Source organism: Equus przewalskii, chromosome 3 (genome assembly GCF_037783145.1).
Source record: "Equus przewalskii isolate Varuska chromosome 3, EquPr2, whole genome shotgun sequence".
Classification (NCBI taxonomy): Eukaryota; Metazoa; Chordata; class Mammalia; order Perissodactyla; family Equidae; genus Equus; species Equus przewalskii.
This window is the reverse complement of record NC_091833.1, coordinates 23,858,435-23,882,870: the sequence shown is the minus strand read 5'-3', so window position 1 is coordinate 23,882,870 and position 24,436 is coordinate 23,858,435. Positions and strand designations below refer to the sequence as shown.

Genomic DNA, 24,436 nt, shown 5'->3' with positions numbered 1-24,436 from the left:
TGAACTGATACAAACATTCATATGCAGGTTTTTGTATGGGCATAAGTTTTCAATTCAAGTTGGGTAAATATCTGAGAATGTGGTTGCTGGGTCAAATGGTAAGATTATGTTTTGCTTTGTAAGAAACTGTCTTTCAAAGTGACTATACCATTTTTCATTCTCATCAGCAATGAATGAGAATTCCTATTGCTCTGTGTCCTTGTCAACATTTGATATTGTCAGTTTTTTGGATTTTAGTCATTCTAATAGATGTGTAGTGGCATCTTGTTGTTTTAGCTTACAGTTCCGTGATGACATATGATGTTGCGCATCTTTTTATATGCTTATTTGCTATCTGTATATCTTCTTTGGTGAAGTGTCTATTCAGATCTTTTGCCCATTTATTAATCATGTTTTCTTATGGTTGAGTTTTATTTTTTCTAATTTTGATTTTTTTTGCTAAGGAAGGTTTACCCCGAGATAATATCTGTTCCCAATCTTCCTCTATTTTGTATGCGAGCTGCCATCACAGCATGGCCACTGACAAGTAGTGTAGGTCCATGCCTGGGAACTGAACCTGGGCCACTGAAGCAGAGCACACCAAACTTAACCACTAGGCCACCAGGGCTGGCCAATGGTGGAGCTTTAAAAGCACATCTAGGGGTCAGCCCCATGGCGTAGTGGTTAAGTTTGGCATGCTCCACTTCAGTGACCTGGGTTTGCAGGTTTGGATCCCAGGTGCAGACCTACACCACTCGTTAGCCATGCTGTGGCAGCAACCCACATATAAGGTGGAGGAAGATTGGCACAGATGTTAGCTCAGGGCTAGTCTTCCTCAGCCGGAAAAAAAAAAAGCGCTTCTAACACCCAGATCTTGGTTTCTAAATACTATTCTCTGCTAAAAGGAACCAGAACTCCTTGGAAAGGTGGTTGATTACAGGGCTGGGGCAGAGAAAAGACAAGATAAGTCTGGAGCATCTTTAGGTACTAGAAAGTAAGACAGTGCACCAAAAAAGGTAAAGGCCAGTCTAAACTGCAGAGACACCTACATGACAGAGGCCATCAATGGCCAAAGCTGGAACAATTTGAGCAAGAAAATAAGTAATGATAGTATTAGATAATAACCTATGGAATAAAATAAATAGCCATGAGTTCATATTGGTAATACGTAATCACTAAGTAAATAAATGAATGAGAGAGAAGGGACAGCTCCTCTTTAGAGAATAAGTCTAATTAAATAATATAAAAGAAATAAGAGAAATGGAAAATCACCATTAGAAGCCACAATAACAACCATTGCAGGCAAGATCCACCAATGGGTGCTAAAAACAGTGGGTGAAAATTTGAAGAGAAGCAGAATTTGCATGGTCATAAAGTATCTCTCCCAATATATATTATTTATTATGAAGATACAAATAGTAACTTCACAGTGCAGAAACCCACAGACTCCACCTAAACTAACTGATCAAAGTTAACATCACCAATGATAAGACATATTGACATCTTATACGGCTGATACGATATATTGAGAAGGGCACATCTCTTCTGTGGTATTCTTGCGAAAAACGCCTGACCTCAATCTACTCATGAGAAAACATCAGACGACCCAAACTGAGGAACATCCTCTAAAGTAACTGACCAGTACTCCTCAAAATGTCAAGATCAGAAAGACAAGTAAAGACTGAGGAACTGTCACAGATTATAGGAGGCAAAGGAGACAACTAAATGCAGTGTGGGACGACGGATTAGGTCCTAGACCAGACAAACAAATGGACAAACACCTCAGAAAACAAGAGGACATAAGAGGAAGAATCGGCGAAATCAAATGTGCAGTTTAGTATTGTACCAATTCTCTAACTGGACCAAGTGTATTTTACCAATTCTTAATTTTGATAATTGTACCATGGCTATGTATGATGTAAGCATTAGCGAAAACTAAGTGAAGGGTTTATAGGAACTCTGTACTATTTTTGCAATTTTTCTGTAAGTCTAAAATTATTTCAAAATAAAAAGTTAAGGGGCTGGCCCCGTGGCCGAGTGGTTGAGTTCGTGTGCTCTGCTGCAGGCGGCCCAGTGTTTCGTTGGTTCGAATCCTGGGCGCGGACATGGCACTGCTCATCAAACCACGCTGAGGCAGCGTCCCACATGCCACAACTAGAAGGACCCACAACGAAGAATATGCAACTATGTACCAGGGGGCTTTGGGGAGAAAAAGGAAAAAATAAAATAAAATCTTTAAAAAGAAATAAAAAGTTGAAAGTAATCTGGATATTCACCCTTTATCTGGCATTCATATAAAAATATCTTCCTCTTCTGGCATTAGGGCTGATCAGATGCATCGCCAAGCTGGTGCCTTAGCTGCACCTTCCAGGGGCCATTGCTCCTGTTGCTCTGTCAGGTCGGGCCTCTGGATGGTGAGGTATACATTAGGATTAGTGGATCCCATGATCATTTGCCCACTACTGCACCTGCTTTACTAAAAAGTGAGTCGCTTGGCATGAGGTGACGTTATGTGGTGGATCAAATACTCTGTGAGCCTTAGACAGTGGTGTTGGCTGAGGCCATGCAGGTAGGAGAGGCAAACCTATATCCATAACATGTGCTGTGTTGATTTCAGTCAAGATAAACTGCTCCCCTTCCAGAGTGGAAGGGGTTCAACCTAATCAACTTGTCACCAAGTGGCTGGCTGGTCTCCCTGAGGAAGAGTACCATGTGGGGGATTCTGTGTTGGTTTGTGTTACAGTAAGTTGGATATTCAGCAGTGGCAGTAGCTAGATCAGCCTTAGTGAGTGGGTGCCCATGCTGGTGGGCCCATTATTAGCCCCTATCCCTACTACCATTGTGCCAGCTCTGGGGTGGTCACTGATAGAGGTTGGCTGATGACAAGTGGCTGAATCATGTTATCTACTTCGTTTAGTCTCTTCCAGGGTGGATGCTCTCTGGTGGGCATTAACATGTGATACATCTGATAGAACTCACCTTGTGCCTCCTCCTGTAGATCCATCCACAGCCCTCTTCAAACCTACTTGACCCTGATTTTCCAATCTCCTCATAGATCCCTGACCAACCAGCCAAGCCATTCCCCATCGCCCATGGACCCACACATATTCTTCTCTTAGGCCAATTTTCCTTCTACAAAAGGGGGTGACCAGATGCATGACTTGGAGCTCTGTCAATTGGGAGGATTTCAGGGCCACCCTAAGTGAGGCTGCAGTGCAGCAGCAGTCCATTTTCAGCTTACGCCCTTGTACTAAGCCAATCCACCTGTGAACCAAGCTTGAACTTTTTCCTCCTCTATCACCTGGACATAAGTTCCCCCATAAGGCCATAGGTGTGAGCTGAGGGAGAGGTGCTGGCCAAGCGATGGTGGGTGACATGAGGGTCGGGACCACCTACTCACACAGCTTACTTTGCCCCTTGGCCCTGCTGGTGCCCAATTTTGTTTGTTCCCCTTTCGTCTAGAAATGGATTGTTTTGGACCCATCTGACTTTATGACTTGGCGGGTCTGATAGAATGCAGCTCATGATGGCCAGCTCTGGGCACATGGTCACTTGATGTCTTGTGGTCACACTCACTACCTTAACAGGGACCCAGTAGTAGGCCAAGGGAAGTGTTTTGAATAGTGTACAGCTCTCTGTCATAGACATCATGGCCCTGCTCCAAACCTTAGGGATCTACATTGTGGTTCTTCTTTTAGGGTTTGCCACAAACTCTACCTGGCATCTCTCCTCCAGTCATAGATACCTCTAGTACCATTAGCTACATGTGGCTAATGGCTACCATATTGGGAAGTGCAGATATAGAATGTTTCCATCAGTGCAGAAAGTTGTATTGGATAGTGCCACATCTAGATCTAACAATTAACAAGAAATACAGAGATTAGAGAAATATATTAAACAATACCACAAGCATGCAATCATTCAAATACAGAATGTGGAAAGTTCTACAGAACAAGCGACTGTTTCTTTAACAAATAAATGGCATGGAAAAAAATGGGGAGAGGAAAACTGTTGTGGATTAAAAGAGATTTACGAGACACATTAACCAAATGCATTGTGTGGACTTTCACTGGCTCTTGATTTGAAATAAGCAGCTGTAAAAGAGACTTTTTTGAGACAAGCCCGTTAAGCAACGTATTGAGAGTGGAAGTATGAATTCATTCAAATGGGGTTGGGGAGAAGGACCCTAGTAGGAGTTTGTATTCCTGATTCTATTGGGAAGAAAAATAAACCTAGAAATAGCTTTATCTCAGTGATGTTAGCAATATGTTTCTTCAAATTTGCTATGGGAGGAAACCTGAGCTTGCAATAACTTCAAGAGCAGCAGCCACATCATTTCAGGATAGTCCCAAGACCTGCGCAGTGGGAGAGTGGAAATGAAAAGGATGCAACAGACTTTTCCTTCATTTACCTGGTGAACTGCTGCTCATTCTTTTTTCTTTCTTTCTTTCTTTTTTTTTTTTTTTGAGGAAGATTAGCCCTGAGCTAACTACTGCCAATCCTCCTCTTTTTGCTGAGGAAGACTGGCCCTGAGCTAACATCCATGCCCATCTTCCTCTACTTTATATGTGGGACACCTACCACAGTGTGGCTTTTGCCAAGTGGTGCCATGTCCACACCTGGGAACCAAATCGGCAAACCCCAGACCACCGAGAAGCAGAATGTGTGAACTTAGCTGCTGCGCCACCAGGCGGCCCCTGCTACTCATTCTTAACTCTCCTCTTCCAGGAAGCCTTTCTGGCTTGCCTCACTGCCCCACTCCCTCCATCCCTGAAGGGGCTCCCTGCACTTGCCTCCTCACAGCCCTAGTCACAGCCTACTGTAACTGTGACACTGGAGCTGAGATTTGCAGGGTGAGAAAGAACCAACTGGAGGAGAATCTGGAGACTGCTCCAGGCTGAGAGCATGTGCCAAGGCCCAGAGCTGGCTGGAGCTTAGGGTGTTCAGAACTGAAAGGGAAGCTGGAGCTTGGAGGCCAAAGAGGAGATTGGAAGGAAGTGGGGTAGATGGAGAGGTCAGCAAGAACCGGAAGGACCTTTAAGGCCATGACAAGGAGTATGCATTTGTTTCAAGGACCACAGGTCCTTGAATGGCAGAGCTTTAAGCCAGGGCGAGGTCACTATCCTGTTTCCCTTTGTGTCAGACAAGCCTTACCTCTCTTTTAGAAGCACTGACTTCAGTGCCCACAGAAGTACCTGACTCAGCAACGTCTGGCAGAGCCACCTTAAGACGGCACTACCTTAAGCAGGCCCCACCCCCGGCACAGCCAATGGTCTGGTGCGTCCACTTAACACCCCACCTCACCTTGCCTTGGTGACTACATTCCTCTGGCGGCTGCCAGCCATGGCCTCCTTGCTCAGGGCTGCGACCTGGGGGCTGTTCCTCTGGAGGGGTTACTGCTCCAGGGGTACGAAGGTAGGTTGGGGTAGGGGGAGACCCCCGGAGGGTGGTGCGTGATGCCAAGTTCCCAGCGAGCTCGTGCTGCCCTAGCACCGTGTGAACTTGAGCAGAGGAACACTGAGCTCACCCTGTGTCAAGTGTGGGTGTTGAGTGAGATGGGACGAGTCCCTCACAGCTGCCACAGGTGGTGCTGTCAAATGAAAGGTTTGTGGGCTCCAGGGCTCCCCTTTGGGGCTCCTGAATATACACGTTTTGAAAGAATGCCTGGGAGCCAAGGACCTGGGTTCTAGGCCAGGCTCTGTCCTCTTAACTTGCTGGCCTCCACTCCCTAACTGTAAAATGGGATGAAATCCCTAGAAGGGCTCCAAGAGACCTACAAGCCCTGGGCCAAGGCCAAGGCTGCCAGACGGAGTCGGGGGCGGGGTGCCTCAGTGGAGGGGCAGCGGAAGTTTTTCCTTCCTGTCCTTTCTTTATCAAGCTCTGTGCCCCTCCTGTGCCTGGCTGGCCTTGGAGGAAGGACAGAGACGAGTAACCTTTCCAAGTCACAAGACAAATTTGGCTACTTTATGGAATTCTGCTCACACCCCTTTTGTAGAGTGTGTCTGGTTTTATTTTCATTTGGGTGGCAGGTTTCCTGAAGTGAAACGCTGACCCTGACCATTCTGTTTGGAAAGGGGCATTTCTGTAGAGTGGGCTTGTCTAGTGGGCCCACTGGCAAGGCCCAGCTGTGCTGGCCCTGGCAGGTGTCAGTGGGAGGCAGAGGAGGCCAGAGGTGCTGACAGCCGCTCTCCCACTCCAGCCCCTATTCCTCCCACCTGCCACCGGACAGGGCTGTGGTGTCTTTGATCGACCCCAGCAATGTGTTTCTCCCCTGCAGGGTGAACTCAGCAAGGGCTTCGTGGAGGCTCTGAAGGCAGTTGTGGGCAGCCCCCACGTGTCCACCGCTGCTGTGGTCCGAGAGCATCATGGGCATGATGAGTCGGTGCACAGGTGTGGGGGGACCCCCTCCCGGGTCAGAACCCCTGACTGGAGTGAGGGTCCTGGGTTGTCTTCTTTCCTGCCCATCTGTTTTGGGGTGCTCTGCCTCACCTCCACACCCAGCTAGAAGAGTGCTCCCTGCCCCTCTCCCACTGCGTAGCCTCAGGCTCTGAAACACCTCCAGGCTCCTTGAAACATGAGCAGGTCCAGAGGGCTACACATACCCCTAAACCACTGAGGGTCTGGTTTTAGGTGCCAACCTCCGGACGCCGTGGTGTGGCCCCAGAATGTGGAGCAGGTCAGCCGGCTGGCAGCCCTATGCTACAGCCAAGGCGTACCCATCATCCCATTCGGCACAGGCACCGGGCTTGAGGGTGGAGTCTGTGCTGTGCAGGTATGGTGGCTCCCTCCCCTAGCCAGGTTCTGGTCCCATCACACTTGTCACATTTGTGCCTGCCTCCTCCACCATACACAGCTTGGTCAGTTAGGTCCGGCCCTCCTTACCTGTCATCCCAGGGCTCTGGTCTGGCTGCTAGGATGTCAGCCATGAGGTAGGGTCCTGGGGTCTGTGGCCTGGCAGGAAACCTAGGGCAGCTGGCCCCTTGGCACACCTCCTGCCAGGGCGGTGTCTGCGTCAACCTGACCCACATGGACCGAATCCTGGAGCTGAATCCAGAAGACTTCTCTGTGGTGGTGGAGCCCGGCGTCACACGCAAAGCTCTCAACACCCACTTGCGGGACAGCGGCCTCTGGTTTCCTGTGGGTAGGTTGGGACTCAAGGGCCTTCCTTGGGACCCTGGCGGCAGGGCTGTTTCTGGGACTTAAGGGGACCCCCCTGTCCCTGGGTGCCTGCCCAACCCAGGCTGCCTTCTGTCTGCACTCTGCCCTCCAGACCCAGGTGCAGATGCCTCGCTCTGTGGCATGGCTGCCACTGGGGCCTCGGGCACCAACGCCGTGCGCTATGGTACCATGCGGGACAACGTGCTAAACCTGGAGGTGGTTCTGCCTGATGGGCGGCTGCTTCACACCGCGGGGCCAGGCCGCCACTTCCGGTGAGCACCCTCTATCATTTCTACCATTTTCCTATCCTCCTGGATAAGTGGGCCAAGCTTCTGAGGGGTCTGAGTCTCTGTCAGGTGGGCCAAGGCCGATGGTACTGGGGTTTGTTCTTCCCGCATGAGGTTGATTTGGGCCTTGCAAGGGAACATCTGCCTTGATGGCAGTCTGGGCTGAGGGGGCCAACCCAGACTTCGGGCTCAGCTCCCTACCTGGCAGGAGCCTGGGGGACAGTGTCCCTGCTTTTAGCTCCAGGCTTCTGGCCAGAAATCCATTGTCACATGACCTGGGCACTCACCTACCTTGTGTGTCCCTGGGCCCAGGAAGAGTGCAGCTGGCTACAACCTCACTGGGCTCTTCGTGGGCTCCGAGGGGACGCTGGGCCTCATCACAGCCACCACCCTTCGCCTGCACCCTGCCCCTGAGGCCACGGTGGCTGCCACCTGTGCATTCCCCAGTGTCCAGGCAGCGGTGGACAGCACTGTACACATTCTCCAGGCTGCAGTGCCTGTGGCCCGCATTGGTGAGCTAGGGACTGGGCAGTCGAAGTGGGCTCCCTAGAAGAAGCCCCCTTTGAAGGCCAGGCCTCACTTCTCCTGCCCTCTCCTTGGTCCCAGAGTTCCTGGATGAAATCACGATAGACGCCTGCAACAGATACAGCAAGCTGAACTGCTCCGTGGCACCCACGCTCTTCCTTGAGTTCCACGGCTCTGAGAAGGCACTGGAAGAGCAGCTGCAGCGGGCAGGTGTGCTGTGGGGCGGCTGGTAGGGGGCGAGGATGGGCTGTCCCAGAGTAGGGTCCAGTGTCAACCCCCTGTCCCCTGCAGAGGAAATCACCCAGCACCATGGAGCCTCCCACTTCTCCTGGGCCAAGGATGCTGAGGAGCGCAGCAGGCTCTGGCAAGCACGGCACAACGCCTGGTACGCAGTCCTGGCCTTGCGGCCGGGCTGCAAGGTGAGCCGGGCTGGGGTGGAGGTGGGACCTGCGGCCCAGCCCATGGACCCTTTCCTCAGCCCACAACCCTACTGTCCAGGGCAGCAGGCTGAGGCCCACTGCAGCAGCACTGCCCCCATCCAGCTGTTTCTCGGACACGATCTAGAGAGAAGCACAGTCATCTGCCAAATCCTTGGGGAGCCCCTGCCGTAAGCCAGGCCCTGGGCACAGGGACAGAGCAGGTGCAGCACGGCGCTCTCAGGAGTTGTGAACACAGAGGAAAGGCTTCCTGGAGGAAGAGATGATGAGGTGGAAGGGGTCAACTACAGGAAGTGGGAGACTGGGTTCCAGGCAGCAAGTGCAAAGGCTCAGTAGTGGAGGCACTGCGGGACCTGCCCAGAGCTGGGGGTGGGGAGCAAGGTGAGAGTTGTGGAAGCCTCTGCTGGCAGCACCTGGTGAACATACCCAGTCAATCATCTTGTCGTACAGCGGAAACTGAGCCCAGAGAAGAGCAGGCATGTTTCCGTGTGAGGCTGAGCCCCTCAACCCTGTTCTTAACCTTGACCGCAGTGACCCCTTACCTCTGGGCATGCAGAGGGGGCGGGGCGAACCTCACAGGCCTGCCTCCGACCCAGGGCTATTCCACCGACGTGTGTGTGCCCATCTCCCGGCTGCCGGAGATCCTGGTGCAGGCCAAAGAGGACCTGAATGCCTCGGGACTCACAGGTTTGGCTTGCCCACCACTGGTTGAGTGGGAGGCAGGGAGGGCTGGGCTAGGGCAGGAACTCTGTCCTCTGGCCCCCAGGAGCCACTGCTGGGCATGTGGGTGACGGCAATTTCCACTGCATGCTGTCGGTGGACCCAGAGGACCCCGAGGAGCTCCGCAGGGTCAAGGCTTTTGCAGAACGGCTGAGCAGGTCAGAGCAAAGTCCGGGGTGGGCAGGTTGGGGGAGAGCTAAGGGAAGTGGGAGGAGCACCCCACTGTGGATCTCTTTTTCACTGTCTCCTAGGCGGGCACTCGCACTCCACGGGACGTGCACCGGGGAGCACGGTATTGGGCTGGGCAAGCGGCAGCTGCTGCAGGAGGAGGTGGGCGCTGTGGGTGTGCAGACCATGCGGCAACTGAAGGCCATGCTGGATCCCCAAGGCCTCATGAACCCAGGCAAGGTGCTGTGAGAGGCTGCAAGCACTTGGCCCATAAGCCCCCAAACAATGGAACCTCCTGTTCTGGAACCTTTCCTCATGCCACAGAACAGCTCTGCCTTTGCCCAGACCCTGCAGGGGTCTTCGCCTGCCTTCCCCTCTGTCTCAACCTCCCCACTGCTGGGGGCCTGGGGACAAAGCCTGAAGACCCACCACCCTTAGCTCTACTCCGCCTGCCCGGTGACAGGAACACTCCTATCCTGGTGTAGAAGGGAGCTCCACCTCCACGTTGATAGGTCTTCTCCTTGGGGGCTCCAAAATAAGCCTGAACTCCATTTTCAGCTGGCAGGAGATGAGCAGGCAGCACCTGTGAAGTGCCTCCCGTGCCTGCCCTCCCCACCCCTCCTCGGGCCTGTCCTCTGACTTGTTGCAGCCTGGGGAGGGGATGATGCTCAGGCTACAGAAGGAAAGTTGCTTTCAGGGACCCAGGTCCCTATGCCAGCTGCTCCACCTATGAGAACCTCAGGGCCTGAGGACATGCCTATGGCCGACATCACTTAGGACTCCCACTGGATCTTAGAACATTCTGATCACGTTCTTCAAGCAGCTGCTACCAATCATTGAAAATGGAGGTGAAGTTATTCTCCTTGTACCACCTCTCTCCATGGTGTGATGTATTTACTACCTGATTTTTTGTCCTCAAAGTCAGGATCTGTTATCCTGGAGCCTGCCCCTGCCTTGGGATCCCTGGCTGGAGCTACCTGCGTGGGGTACTTGCCAGTTGTTCCCCCCTAAGCCCACGAGAGGGCACCCAACACCAATAAAGCTCAGACAGTGCAGCCTCTGCTCTGGCAGCAGCACCCAGCACTCACCTCTGTTTGGGCCTACAGCTCTCAGCCCTGGGCCCCCCACTTCTCAGGGTTGGGGAAGTGCCTAGAAGCCAATCTCTAAACTCTCCAGCCCCCTGCAGGTCCTATCGTGCGGGCCCATCTCCCTCACCCCCGGGCCTTGGCCCCTCAGGAAAGTTGCTGGGCCAGTGATGCAGGGGAGGCAGTAGCACCCTCCATCTCCCCTCACCCTCCCTCTCCCAGGCCACCTCTGAGCTCCTTCACTGCCTCCACCCCTCAACCCCAAGCTGTTCAGGCCCTGGGCAGAGGCAGCTCAGTGACTCCTCAGTCCTACTTGGTTCTTGGAACCCCTCCTCTGTGCTGAGCCCTGAGTTCGCTCCTCTACATTTCTGTCCCCTGGATGCCCTGAATGGGAGCAGTAGCGGTGCCAAGGCATGGTGTGGGGGCAAGTCTCATTGGCCCTGTCCCCAAAACCACCCGCTAACCACCAGCCGTGTGCACTCCAGAGACACAGCTCACCAGTCCTCTCCCCTTCCTTCCGCACAGGCTGCCTGTCGCCCCGCAGCCCTCCCAGGGGAGCACTCTGCAGTGGCAGGTTTCTCCTTTACTCTTCTCTGATGTGCCCCCCAGTGCCTGGCAACTAGTAGGTGCTCAGCAAATGGCCATTTGCCCACAATTTTTTATTAGGAAAAATTTCAAACATACAGAAGAGTTGAAAGAACAAGTACACTGCTCACTGAAATACCAGCCACTAAGGTTCAACAATGAATATTTTTGCCTTATTTGTCTCCTGTGTGTATTTTTTGGGGAACCACATGGAACTGAATTACACATTTCTTGACATCATTCACCTACATAATTCAGCATTTATCTCCTAAGAATAAGGACATTCTCCTAAAGAACTTCACCATCATTAAATGGCTACTAGATGAATCGTCTTCCTGAGGTGCTGCTGGGCCCTAGCAGTGGGAGTGGGAAGAACCTACGTCCCAGCTCTTCCCCATTCCCTCCCCTCCCAGAAAGGCAGTGCCCAGGAGAGACGTCTGGGTGGAGGACGACAGAGAGTGCATCCACCTGGGAAGCCTGGTCGACCTGGGTCCCAACCCCACCCCAGGAGCTGGCAATCCGAGTCTGAAGTCGGAGGACGTGGCAGCCAGCAGAGGGCTGCAGTGTGCTAGGTGGGAATGGAAGTCTCTGGGGGTGGGGATATAAGCACCAGCCCCGGGAGCCTGGAATAGCACCCAGCGTGGGCTCCAGCCCTGCCCCGCCTGGTTCACGACCACTCGGCTCGCCAAGGAAGATGCCAAGGCCACCGGGGTTAAGCCACCAAGGTGGGCACACACGGCTCCATCTATAAGCCCAGGGGTCAGGCAAGGAGATCTCCTTCAGGGCCAGCTCTACTGGAGGAATTAAATATAGAACAGGGAGACACAGTTGCCAGGCAGAAGCAGGAGGTGCTGTGAATAGAACAGAGCTCTTTGCGGTGACAAAGCTACAAGGGAGTCTGCTATGCATGTGCCAGGAGCTTCTGGGCAGATTCTCTGACCCTCACGGTGACCTCTGAGCTGTGTGACTTTGTCCCCACTTCACAGGGGAAGAAGCTGAAGTTTAGATGATGTCGTTTCCCCAAGATCACTCTGCCAAGTAGAGGAACCCACAGGAAGACAGTTTGGAGGCCATGTTCTTGCCACCATGGCAATTGCCAGTCCCTGGGGTCTCCACCTCAGGTGGATGTGACGCTAAGGCCCAGGCTGAGCCACAAACTCCTCTTTAGCATTTCTCTGAACATGCCGAGCATGCCTGTGCCTTGGCTCACACTTGTCCACTGGCCTGAAATGCCTTGCAGAGTCGGTGCTTCAGGAAGCATTTGATGGAAGATGACTGCAGAGCCAGGGCCTGGTGGGATTATAAAGCCCAGAGACAACAGCACACGGGAGGCCTAAGAAGGGGCAGAGCAGAGAAGGCGTGGAGTCGTCTCCCTCCAGAGCTTTCCTTCGCAGGCTCTGGAATGCCGCTCTGGGAGCCTGTCTGGCACGGGGACAGAGGCCAGACATGCACTGCTATCCCTTGCCCTGAGCTTCCCGCCCAGCCCAAGGTGTGCCAACTCTTGTGAGCCTGAGTGGCTGGTTCTAGTTCAAGGGCTCTGAGCTGGCTCAGCCCCAAACCAGGGCCTCTTTCTGGGCCTCAATGAAACATGCCCATGAGTCAGCACTAAGACTCGGACAGACTGAGCAACAGGCAGGGCAGGACGTGGGATGGGGAGCCCAGGATGAAAGGGGGAGGGGGTCTGGGGCAACAGCTGGAAGAACTTGCATCCTTGCAGCCTCCATCTTTGCCCTGCAGATCGTTCCAGAAGAGTTCTGTCACAACCACTCCACAGGTGATGGCAGAGTAATTCCACGATGCTTGAGAGGGTTAGTAAACCTGTAGGACTTGGGTCTGAGCTGCCATGTTCCCTCTACCCAGGCATGACTGCTCTGAGAACCACCTCACACACCTGTAGCCCCAAGTAATAGCCTGAAAGAGGGCTAAGGAGGTGGGTGAGGGAGTGGGGGACAGGCCTTCAACCCCCATTTCTTGATTGTGTAATAACACTTCATTAAAATAAAGTCACACAGTGCATCTTTTATTAGACATTATTTTAATACCATATCAAAACACCTTGACTAATGAAGAAAGCTTTTTCCCCCAGCTTTGAACATTTTTTTAAACATTTTATAAGGTTTTTTTTTGTATTTTAATATATAAATACAGAAACCTATCTTGCATGGGCTGATGCCATGTGTGAACATCAATGGCTAAAATGTTCTCAAACAGAGTGCCTGAAAACAGGGGTTGCTGTACATATTCCTTTAATAAGTCTTTGTTTAAGTTTTCTGGGAAAAAAAATCCACAAGGGTCTAAGAAAAATGTTCAGGCATTTTTGCAGGACACTTGTGATTGTTCAATCCTCTGAACTGACCAGAACCAGGAGGGAAGAGGGGAGGAAACGAGAATGGAGGGGAAGAAGGTCCTTGATGGGTTGTTTTTTGGCAACGAGGTCAAGATATCAGGGTCCCAAGGGGAGAAAAGTGCACAACCAAGCCAGAAAAATGGAAAAAAAAAAACAAAACAAAACCCAAGGCAGAGCGGTTGGTGATGGAGTGGGCCGACGGGGGCGCCGGGCACAGGATGGTCCAGCGCCATCAGAACGCGCACGGCGAGAACCTGGCTCTGTTCGTTTCTGTCACTGAGTGGGTTCTAGCTGGGCAGCAGACAGCAATCTGTAAACATCACGAGGGAAGACACCAGTCGACACTAGACTTTTTGTGTTTTTTTATAATTTTTTTTTTTTTGTAAACACTTTAGAGACAGACCCACAATGCCTTTCAAAGGTGAAAAAGAAAAGGCCCTTTCCCTCCTGGGATGAGGGGTGAGGGGAAGGGTAGCAGTTGATTCTCTCTTCTCTCAAAATCACTCGCATCCAATTTGGTGTCCTCAGGGAGAAAGGGAGAACATTCTCTGGAAGTCAGTGCAGAAGGGGTGCCCTGTTCCCACTGGTGTCCCCAGCTCAGCTCTGCCCCAGTGTCCGATGCCTCCTCTCAGGAACAGGGGCTGGCTGTCCCTGTGGGGACCGTAATATGTAAGTCGCGCTCCGTTGGGGCCAGCCGTGGGCATCCTGCTGAGGCCGGGCGGGGGTGTCTGTGGTTCCGGTCTGGGGGGGGCCCCCCAAAGCCAAACATCATGCCGGGAATTCACACTCGCACACCAGTGCCAGGCTCCACTCCCTCTCCTCATGCTCACCCTCGCTTTTTCTTCTCCCCATGTCCTCAGTTTTTGAGGGGAAGGTAAAAAGAGCAAATGTCCCTGATCTGTCTGACATCATCAGCTGTTCTGGGAGTTTACTTGGAATAAATAAAATAAACCTAACATAGAACAAAAGAAAACAAGGAAATGAGAGAGAGAGAGAGAGACAGAAAAGAAACGAGGCCCCAAAACCTTTGGATGTGAGATGAGGTGGAGTCAGGGTTTTAGTTTCTCTAGGGGTTTTATCTGTCTGCCAGAAAAAAGGAAGTGCCAGCCCAGAACTCAAAGGGACAGATAGGATGGGGACAGGAGAGGATGGTCAGCAGTAAAGAGTGTCCTGAGGAAGAAATGGAGAGGTCAGACCAGACGTTGTACTGGGGAACACGAGCGCATATTTGGGAGAGGAAGTTAGTTGCGCTGGCCTGCTGTGGAATTGGGGACCTGGGCTGTGGGCTAGGTGGGGCCGAGTCGGGCCTGGAGGCCTCAGATTCATCTAGAAGCAGGGGTGAGGGAGGTAGCCTGCAGGTGGGAAGAACCAGCAGAGAAATGACTGCTGACAAGCAAGGCAGGGGACAATGCACTGTCCCACAGACTGTCTTGTTTCATGGTGTGATGTCCACACGGGGATGGGGAGCAAGATTATCCCCATCCCCAAAGAAAAAGAGACCCGAGAGGTAAGGACTTGCCCCAGCCGCCTGACGAGCACAAGGCAGAGCTGGGCTGCAAACCCAGTGTCCCGTCCCCGAGCTTCTCCTACCTGGCACATTCCGAGGGGATCTTTCTGACCTTCTTCAGCAAGATTCACCCTAGATGTCTGGAATACACTGGTCTTTTCCCCAACTAATCCAACTCTACTGAGCAAGTTCTTCATAACTGCGAGCTTGTATCTCTCATCCTTCCCAGGGAATCATATTCCCCTTTATGGGATCACTAGTTGCTAAGACACTCCCCTCTCCCCCTGCTCCTTTCTCAGTGGGGTGTGTAATAAGGGCAACTCAGCCCCCCACCTCCAGGCCCCAGAGTGACTCTGCCCCAAACCTTGAGCCCAGAGCACCCCCAACCACGGGCTCACCTTTGAGAGGAGTCAGCAAGTGAGCCCAGCAGGGTCAGTCCGCAGGGTGTTCTGGACAAGATCTGTTCACTTCAAACCACGAGTCTATGCAACTGAGGCAGGGAGGCAGCAAGGGGAAATACATTACCTGCTGACCAGGACACTTGGCTCTCTCCAAGGGTCAGGTTTCTGAGCAGAAAATTTCCTACATCTCACCTGTGAGGACCCCATGGGAAAATAAAGGTGTCCCCAGATACCCACTTTGTGCAAGAAGGAAGCAGGGAGAACACTAAGACTAATCTTGGCTCAGCTGGGAGCAGCCAATCTGGTGTGGTGGATACAGGATCAGGGTGGACCTGGGCACTGCAGGAAGTAGGGGGGAGTGTGGCCTTGAGAGGAACCAAGATCTTACCTGTGTGGAGCCCAGGAGGGTGGCAACAGCTATTAGGTGAGAAGGTGAGAGAGGGCGACCTGTGCAGGGTGGCTAGTCAACTATCTCAAAGGCTTGAAGAGCAGGGAAGGGGAACAAAGACCCCCAGGCTGGCCAGTGCTCTGAGCTCTGGGGTCCTGAGAGAGCCCTCTCCTGGATCAAAGCAACAGCCCTGAGGCTCCCTCCCTGGTGGCTAATTTCTCAGGAGACCCCTAAGCTCTACCTGGCTCTGTTTGCTGTAGTGGGCAGTGGGTATCTAGCCCTCCCCAGAGAAGGTGGGAAGAGGAGGATGGCCCTCTGGCTCAGTGACACTGCCATGGAGAGCCAGAGAGGAGGCTGACAGTGAAACCCTGGTCTCTAGTGTTTACAGGAAGGACTGTCTGAATCAGAGAGGAGACAGAGATTGCCCCAAGACAGCTCTCTGATTTGTAAACCAACATCTGGGTATTTTCAAAGACAGGAACCAGACAGATCATTTGCATAATTCTCCCCAGAGCCAAAGATTCCTTTCTTCTGGTTCTGGTTGGTGCCTGCCCAGGACACTGGAGCGGTCCGTGCTGGGCCTAGACCAAGACCTCCTCCCTCAGGCCAACCTGCAGCCTTCCCTGCATCAGCCACATCCGAGTACCAGGCACCATGGTCACCCTGTGGACAGCAGCTCCGGGAACCAGGCTTTGGAAAAGCCTGTGTGTCAGGAAGAAGCTTTAGGCTCAAGGAGCTGAGAGCAGGTGGCAGCCACAGGCAGCACAGAGCGTCCTCCTGTCTTGGGTAAGGTGGTGTCTTCTTTCCAGTTGGAAACAAGAAGGCGGCTCATGCTGGAGCCTGAGGATAAATCTCAGCCCTGCTAATTATAGCAGCTTTCAGGGCTGTGGTCCCACAGGTAGTGGCTATTCCTGCCTCCTGGGCTTCTGGGGAGAAGAGGCGGGTGCAGGGGCAGCAAGCACACCCCTCCATGCTGCCTGTCTTGCACAGATGAAGGCCCTCACCCCATGGAGCAGAGGGGCCCAAAGAGGAAGAAAAGGCTCAGGGAGGCGGATGGAGGATCAACTTTCCAAAGAATGGAATCTTTGGCTCTGTGGGGTCCTAAGCACCTCCAACCTATGGGTCTCCACAGGTCTCTCCATCAGCCCCCACCATCCAGGCCAACAAACCAGAGCAAAACCTTGTGCAATTCTGCTTGGCCCTGCACTGAGCACGTTCACACATTCCTATTTGCTGGCCTCTGCCTGGATCCCACTCAGAGCCCTCAGGGGGAGGAAGGGTTGTCCTGCACCCAATGGGACAGAATGGCTACTGATGAGGGTTGGCCCTTCTCTCTTCCAAGCTGGAAGGAGGCCCCTGGGATCTGGGATGTGGAAGAGCTGGCCCCACCAGCTCTCTCGTACCTTTTGTGATAAATGCACAGGCAGGGCAGCCTGGCTATCGTGTCCCCCTGAAGCAGCTCCTCCAGGCAGATCACACACTCACCCGCATCTTTAGTCAGCACGTCATCTGCAAAGGGGCGACAGGGGAGAGTGGGAGAGGGTCAGTCACCAGCAGACAGGTGGCACAAAGCAAGTACGGGCCTAGGAACTGGTTGAGACTGCTTGGGTCACCCAAAGTGTGCAAGGCTCTGTGGGGGACACAGAAGCCCAAGAGGTACCTTGGTGTGAAGGCCCTCACTGTGGAGACAAGACATGCACATCACATGTTAATTATCCAAAGACAAAATGGGATTAATCATCAAAAAAGTGGCCAAGGGGATGGAGGACGAAAAAGGCTTGGAGAGGGATAGACACATAGCAGAGACAGCATGAGGCAAACTGTTTCCTGAACAGACTTTTCCTCTCAACGCTACATAGACCAGGTGCACTGATTGCTGGTTTGGAAAGATATGGTGATGGGAAGAGAGGTACAAGGCAAGAACGAACGGGAGAAACAGGTATTCTAGCAAATATTTGTACATGCACATCCACAGCAGCATTATTCAATAGCCAAAAGGTGGAAACAACCCAAATGTCCACCAACTGATGAATGGATAAACAAAATGTGGTATATCCATACAATGGAATAGTATACAGTCATGAAAAGTAATGACAAAGTGACACATGCTACAATATGAATGAATCTCAAAAATACGCTAAGTGACAAAAGCCAGACATAAAAGGCCACCTACTGTATGATTCCATTATATGAAATGTCCAGAATAGGCAAATTCATAGAGACAAAAAGTAAATCAGGGGCCAGGGGCAGGAGGGAATGGTGAGTGACTGTTTAATGGGGAAGGAATTTTCTCTTTTCTTCTTTGTGGTGAGAACACTTAACGTGAGATCTACTCTCTTGACAGATTTTTAAGTGTATGGTACAGTATTGTTAACTATAGGCACAATGTTGTACAGCAGATCTCTAGAACTTACTCATCTTGCATAAATGAAACTCTATATCCGTTGAATAGCAATTCTCCATTTCCCTCTCTCCTCAGCCCCTGGCAACTACCATTCTATTCTCTGGTTCTATGAAGTGGACTATTTTAGATATCTCATGTAAGTGGAATCATGCAAGAGGTTTTCTTTTGGGGTGATGACATGTTTGTAACTAAACAGAGATGGTGGTTGCACAACATTGTGAACGTCCTAAATGCTACTAAATGCACAACTTAAAAAAAAAAAAGAAAAAAGACCCCCCATCCCCACACGAAAAAGAATGAATGGAAGGAAGCTACCGCACACCATGGACCCCTAGCAAAGTTATGACTGGAAAAACTGGAGCAGAAGAGGGAGAGCACCACGGCCGAGTCAGCAATCCTTTATTAAAATTCCACGACATTCTGGGCACAGGTGACTCGGTGAATAGGCCACAGTCTCAGGATTCAAGAAGCTCATAGTCTAACAGGGGAGGCTGAACAAGAAAACGGAAATGAACAACAGAGAAATTTCTAGGAAGCCTCACGATACATACAGGCCCAGGTGTGAGACGTGTGGAAGATGCCTCACTGGGTGCGGACTGTGAGGGAAGGCTAGTCCGGGCTAAGGGAACAGTGCCTGGGCGGACCTGCAGGAAGTTTACTATGGCAGGTGCAGAGAGCCGCCTGGGGGCCTGGGCGGGAGGGAATGAGAACAACTTCCCCAGGACAGACTCATGTCCTGCTGTGGTGCTTGGGTTTTATCTGGTTCACTGAGAGGCCCTGGAGACGCTCTCTAGTCAAATCCGGTCTCTGGAAACTACTGGAGAATGGACTGGAAGAGGCCACAGATGGGGAGCCCACTCTGGAGGCCAACACAGCAATGCAGGACAGATGAACTCAAGCCCTGCACTAGCAATGGGGCAGGAAGGGAGGAAGGGCACGCCAACTAGGGCAGCTGGGTAAATGGCAGGTGCTCATCACTAAGAGAGGGAACCCAGGAGGAGGAGGACAAGCATGGGAAGGAAGCAATGAATTCAGAGTTGGGTGGGAGGTACTGACTAGGAGTCTCCACCGGGACACGCCAATGGAAACCTCCAGAAGTGTGTTCAAGTCTAGATCTGGGGTTTAGAAGAGATGTGCGTAAGAAGTGTAGATGTGGGATAAAGAGATTATCTGGGGGAAAGTTTGGACTGAAATCCAAAGAATGCAGACTACAGAAACCAGGTTAACCCTAATATAGAAAAGGCACGTGAAAGAGGTGAAGTAAGCAAAAGGTGACCCAGAAGTTCTCAAAACCACAGGACAACTACCAAGAGAGCAGGGTTATTGATGTGAAGGAAGGAGAGCCTGAAGCAGGACCAACTCCCCACTACTAAAAGATTTTACATACTGAGATTCTGTGTGTGTGTTCAATTGAGCCTCACAATCTTACAAGCCAGGCAGGGCACACGGCGTTATTCCCACTTTGCAAACAGGAATACTGAAGCCGGAGAAGTCAAACATCTTGCTTAAGTCACAGGGCTTGTGAATGGAGTACAAGGCCTGGGACTCTGCTTGGTGCCTTCTGATTACTTTGGTGGAAAGAGAAACATCTGGGGCCCATAAAATGAGGATTCTTCATGGCTTAAAAGGCTATAGTGACTCAAAGCCCCCAAACAGGGGCCCCAAGAAAAAGCCTAAGACAATCCAATACTTAAATCCCCATGCACAGGAGCGGGGAGAGAAGTCACTCCCAGCTTCCTGGCCACCAGAACAACCTGTGGTCATTTTCTGCATCTGTTAAGATCTGTCTAACCTAAAGGCCCACCTGAAAGGGTGACATAAACAGAAAAAGCCGACAGCACATAGTCAGTCTGCCATTGGAGTACAACCTCAGACTCCTAATGTGGCAAGTGGCAGATCAATAAAAGGGCTATGATCTCATTTTTTAAAGCATGAGATATCATACATATTTAAATATTTATGTGTATATATATGTTTGTGTAAGTACAGAAAAAAGTTTGGAAGGATACACACACTTTAATAGTGTGGAGGAAAGGAGGAGTAGAAGAAAAATATTTTCACATACTTTGAATTGTTTGAACATACATTACTTTTATCATTAAAAACCCCAATAAAGAATCATATGAGTGTTTTCATTTTACTCTGAAATGTATCAAAAGGATAAGACGGACAGGTGCAGGGAGAGACGTGACACAGGAAGAACAGTGCAGACTCCAGGTGGCAGGGATTTGGGTGTTCATGGCAAAACCCTCCACCTTGCTGTACATTCAGTGTTTCCCATAATAAACTATTGGAGGAAAAATCCCCAACAAAGATGGGAGGAAAAACAGTCTAGCTTTGAGAAGGCAGAGTCATACTGTAGACGTTCTTGGGCATTGATTTCTCACTCTCTCGGCTTGGAAACTCATCTATAAAGTGAGAGTTTGGGATAGAGCCCCCTTTCATGGGCTCCTCTCCACACTTAATGGATGGTCTCCTGAGGAGCACAGCAAGATCACTGGTTCTGAATTAGTGTCCCCCTGCATTCTCCGCGACTGGTTTGTAACTTAGCTCTGAGCCCAAGGGTCAAGTTAGAATTCCCTGGGTCCCAAACGGCTTTCTGCGCTGGCTGTGCTCTCTCCGTCATCTCTGTCAGTTCTGGGAGGGTCTGTGCAGCCCCTGGCCCCTCGCTTAGAGGTGACTGAGGTATGGGGCAGGGAGCCAGATAAGATTTGGGGTTTGCTTCTTCAGCAGGGTTGGATTCTCCTCTCTTTTCACAAGGATATCACCAGGGGAAGAGGAAGGAGGAAGGGACGGGAGGCACAAGGGCGGTTCATTTTCTTATCGTAATCTTATCGTGCACTCAAGGACTCAGACCTGAGCACAGGAAGGTTAGATGCAGCCTTTTCTACTAACAATCAATTACCACTACACAACACTTTACAAAGCACTTTCACACACAGCGCAGTGTTGTGCCTCACCAGCCAGCCAGCCTGGGTCTGCAGCACTGGTGGGAAGCACTAAACTGTGCAGCTGCGCCGCCAGGCTAGCACACTGTGGGGAACACATTTCACTGGGATCAAGAGCCCTGGCTGCAAAAGGCTGCCTGAAGCTTCCTGAGACAGGAGATGTCAGGGCCTTGGAACCCGATGGCATGGGGAGGCAGCAGTGCCCACACCCAGTGCAGTGCCCAGGGACCAGCATTCTTCCCACAGTGGAAGGCAGGAGGAACACAAATCCGGCAACAGGCCTGAGTGGGTTGAGCAACACTTCCTGTTCCAATCCCTGGGGCTCTGGGAATCAGCAGCCCCCAGATGTTCCTGGAAGTCCAGCAGGGGAGTGGAAATGGCTGAAGCTGAAGACTGGCTATCAACTGGTTCCAACAAGACTTCCACACTCTTCTGATGGGAGCCTGCTGCCCACTGTCAGAGGACCTCACAGCACAAAGCTGAGGACCCTGAGCCTGGCACAAGTTGAGGCCACTCTGCAGAGGGACCCAAATGCACCCCCAGGTCCCCAAAGGAAGGGGACTCAACCAATGCTGGCTGATGAGAACACAGGAACGAAGCTGTGCTGTCTGCCTTTCTCTTACTGCCTCCCAGGCCCCTCCCAAGCTTCCTGATATCCATGCGCAAAGCCACTATCACTACCCAAGGAGGAGTTTGTAAGTATGTTTGGCCTGGCTGGGGTGGTGCTAGATGGTGCCAATGCCTGTCCCTCCAACCAGACCAGGGAACCAAACCAGAGTGGCAGGCAACACTCTCTGGCACCAAAGCAGGATGAGTGATGCCTGTGATGGGGCTAAGGGTGGAAGATGGCGGCCTACTTCTGTTCCCTCCCTGAGACACAGGGGTCGCACTTCTGATAGCTGCCCTTTGTCAAAGAAAAGAGATGCAGGAGGAGGAGGAAAAAAGAGCCATCACTTCTTTGGGGCCAGCTATATGCCAGAAACTTCAGACACGTCTCAATAAAGCCTAAAGACCATGTGAGGGTCTCTAGATCAGCTCAGGTAGCTGGTAAGTGGCCATGAGTCCCAAGCCCAGTTCCTTCCACTCGCCACCTTGCCAACTTTCCTTAAAAGACCAACTGATAGGGTCTCTTCTCTTGGGACTAGAAACCAGCAACCGTCTCACAGACAGCTTCAGATCCTTCTCTTTTTGTGAATGTGTGCGTGCGGAGCCCAAGGAGGATGAAGGAACCTAGATACTCAGAGTGAATAGGCCAGATTTAGGGAGCTGCACTGCTGCCCTCCGGGTGCCACTATGGGGCTTAGCTGCCCCGTGGAGAGTGCTCAACATTCCTCAAGGGACCCCCAGAACTGCTAGTGGCACAGAGCGGGTGAGGAGGCCCAAACAGCTACAAGTTATTTCTGCCAGGCAGCCGAGAGGGAAGGCTGATGCTGCGCAGCTCGGAGCCAGCAGCTGAGTGCAGGACCAGACATAATACATCTCCCCTTGTGCCTGATGGCAGTTAAGGCCCTGGCAGGAAGGAACGTGGGAGCCAGAGGGAGGACCCCTAGCAAATTAACAGAGACACAGACTCCAGCCCCTAGCCTCATTTCCAGCCTAGGTGTGGAAAAGCATGGTCTTTGTAGCACCTTCAGCACGTGCAGATCTGCTGGCCCAGTCTCCTGGAGGACAGGAAGGGGCAGTGCCACCAATGCCAGCTCCCTTCTTGGGAAATCTCCAGGCAAAAAGGAGACTTTGAGCAGAAAGAGTTCTGCCCTATCAGCAGTGGCATCACGACCCCAACACCCCAGGACTGTGAGGCGACCCAACTGTCTTAGCAAGGTGGGCTGCGATAACAACAGCCCAGAGCGGTGAGCTGAGTAAAGCTTGGGCCCAGAAGGCTGCATATTTACAGAGGCTCCCAAAAGTGACCCCACTCAGTCCCCTCTCCTTTAGCCACCGGATTCTGGTTTCCCTGCAGGCCCCCCATCCTCCCACCCACTCCTCATTCACCCAGTGGCCTGCCAGCCAGCAGCTGCCGGGAGCTCCCTCTACCCCTCCCTCCTGTAGAAGCACCAGGACAAACACCTCCGCAGCCAGACTCAGCTGCTATTAGAGCATCTGACAATAGCTCTTGGCAGCATCCCACTGGGCTGGGCAAGTGGCTCAGCTACTTCCTGGCTCCCCCAGGCCCAAGAAAAGACACTTCCATCCCAACCCCAGGGTCTCAGCAGAGACAAAGGCCAAAAAGCCTTTGTCTCTAGCTTAGGTCTGCCTTACACGGGTCTGCTGGCTTAGGTCGGGATAAACTAGCAGGAGGCATTCCTACTTTTAGTGGAGCCAGATGCCCTCTCCTTTAAAGAAACCTTGTGTGACACTTAGCATTCTAAGAGCCATGAAGTTGGGGGCAATGACCCTTGGCAGAGAGGAGGGGAGGGCAGTCAGGACCTAAGAAACAAGGCACGGGTCTGTGCCCTGAAGAAAGCTAAGGTGAGAGGATCTTTTGAAGCTGCTTTGACAGCCACAAGCTCTCTTAATACTGTTGGCAAAGGAATCTGCCACATGCTAGAATCTCCCTGCGCCAAGGACCCCTGGCTGGCCCTGGAACCAGGCCTCCTAAGCTTTCAATGGACAGTCAGTCAACTGTCAAGACCCTCCCCCCTCCTTGCGTATTATGAATCTCTTCTATTCATAGCAAAATCAGGTCCCCCATCTCAAGGCAATCTGATGGTCAAAATTTGAGTGTGTATTCTTGAAGGTGAGTTACCCCAATCTCAGAACCACAAACAGATGCTGGAGAGAAATTAAAAGGCCCATTCAAACTGACGACATTTACCCATAAATATGGGTCCCAATAACTCCTTCCTCATCTCCTAGGAGTCCTGGGTTCAGAGCCCAGGAAGAGAAGAATGAAGGACGTTAACATTCAGAGCTCTGGGGTCTAGCTCCCTTCCCTGCCCCTCCAGCAAGGCTGGCATGCTCACAATCTAGCGTACCTTCTCAGCTAGGGGCTTGCCCTGGGAGCCACATTTATTGGTCTTCACGTTTCTCTTGAGCACTGGGTGAACCAGCTGAACTAGTCTTGCCTTTCCTAAGTTGTTTTTTTTTTTTAACTGGCAGGCGGCTACTGGAGGCCTTCCAACCCATGGCTCAGGCCAACCTTCATAATAAGAAAAATACTACTTTTTATCTGCCTCATTTAAGAGGTTCCCACTTTATTCCTTTGGTGGTTGACTAAATTTCATCTTATATAACCACTGTAAATTTTCTAAAAATTTCCCCAAGTGGTGCCAGCAATTACAGAAAGTGTGTGTGTGGGGTGGGGTGGGGGGGGGGGGAATCTCCAGTGGAGTGACCAGGAGTTCTAGTGAATCTTTGTAAGAAAACAGCACCTTTCTATCCACTAAGAAGGCCTCATCCTGCCCCTTTTCCAGAAAGATTCCTAGAGCTCTACACTTCACAGACTCTGTCTCCTCACACTTTTTAATAGAAAAGATAAAGTGAAGCCGGGGACAATG

General features: G+C 51.7%; 2 protein-coding genes across 5 annotated transcripts in view; one reads left to right on the top strand and one right to left on the bottom strand.

The window, feature by feature from the left end:
- Positions 1-5,026: 5,026 nt before the first annotated feature.
- Positions 5,027-11,120, top strand: LDHD (lactate dehydrogenase D). The gene is made up of 11 exons (XM_008523424.2): positions 5,027-5,394; positions 6,257-6,369; positions 6,610-6,751; positions 6,979-7,120; positions 7,250-7,409; positions 7,737-7,936; positions 8,031-8,159; positions 8,241-8,368; positions 8,983-9,073; positions 9,153-9,264; positions 9,358-11,120. Exons 1-11 carry the CDS (start codon positions 5,323-5,325, stop codon positions 9,521-9,523), a joined length of 1,455 nt encoding a protein of 484 aa, XP_008521646.1. The 5' UTR covers positions 5,027-5,322; the 3' UTR covers positions 9,524-11,120.
- Positions 11,121-12,962: 1,842 nt separating this feature from the next.
- Positions 12,963-24,436, bottom strand: part of ZNRF1 (zinc and ring finger 1) — a 97,087-nt gene continuing 85,613 nt past the window's right edge. The window contains exons 3-6 of one of the 4 annotated variants that reach the window (XR_545379.2): positions 16,991-17,096; positions 15,197-15,288; positions 14,122-14,243; positions 12,963-13,942 (exon numbers count right to left, since the gene is read on the bottom strand). Coding sequence is in view for 3 of the 4 variants with exons in the window: in XM_070613886.1 (XP_070469987.1) it covers positions 15,388-15,616; positions 16,991-17,096 (335 nt within the window). In the remaining variant the exon portion in view is untranslated. The other 3 variants (XM_008523426.2, XM_008523429.2, XM_070613886.1) reach the window with 3 other exon arrangements.

Excerpts from the sequence above, each read along its gene's own strand:
- LDHD (XM_008523424.2), top strand. The coding sequence starts at position 5,323 with ATGGCCTCCTTGCTCAGGGCTGCGACCTGGGGGCTGTTCCTCTGGAGG. Across the intron at positions 8,160-8,240 it reads AGAGCAGCTGCAGCGGGCAG|AGGAAATCACCCAGCACCAT; the intron begins GTGTGCTGTGGG and ends TGTCCCCTGCAG. Across the intron at positions 9,074-9,152 it reads GAATGCCTCGGGACTCACAG|GAGCCACTGCTGGGCATGTG; the intron begins GTTTGGCTTGCC and ends TCTGGCCCCCAG.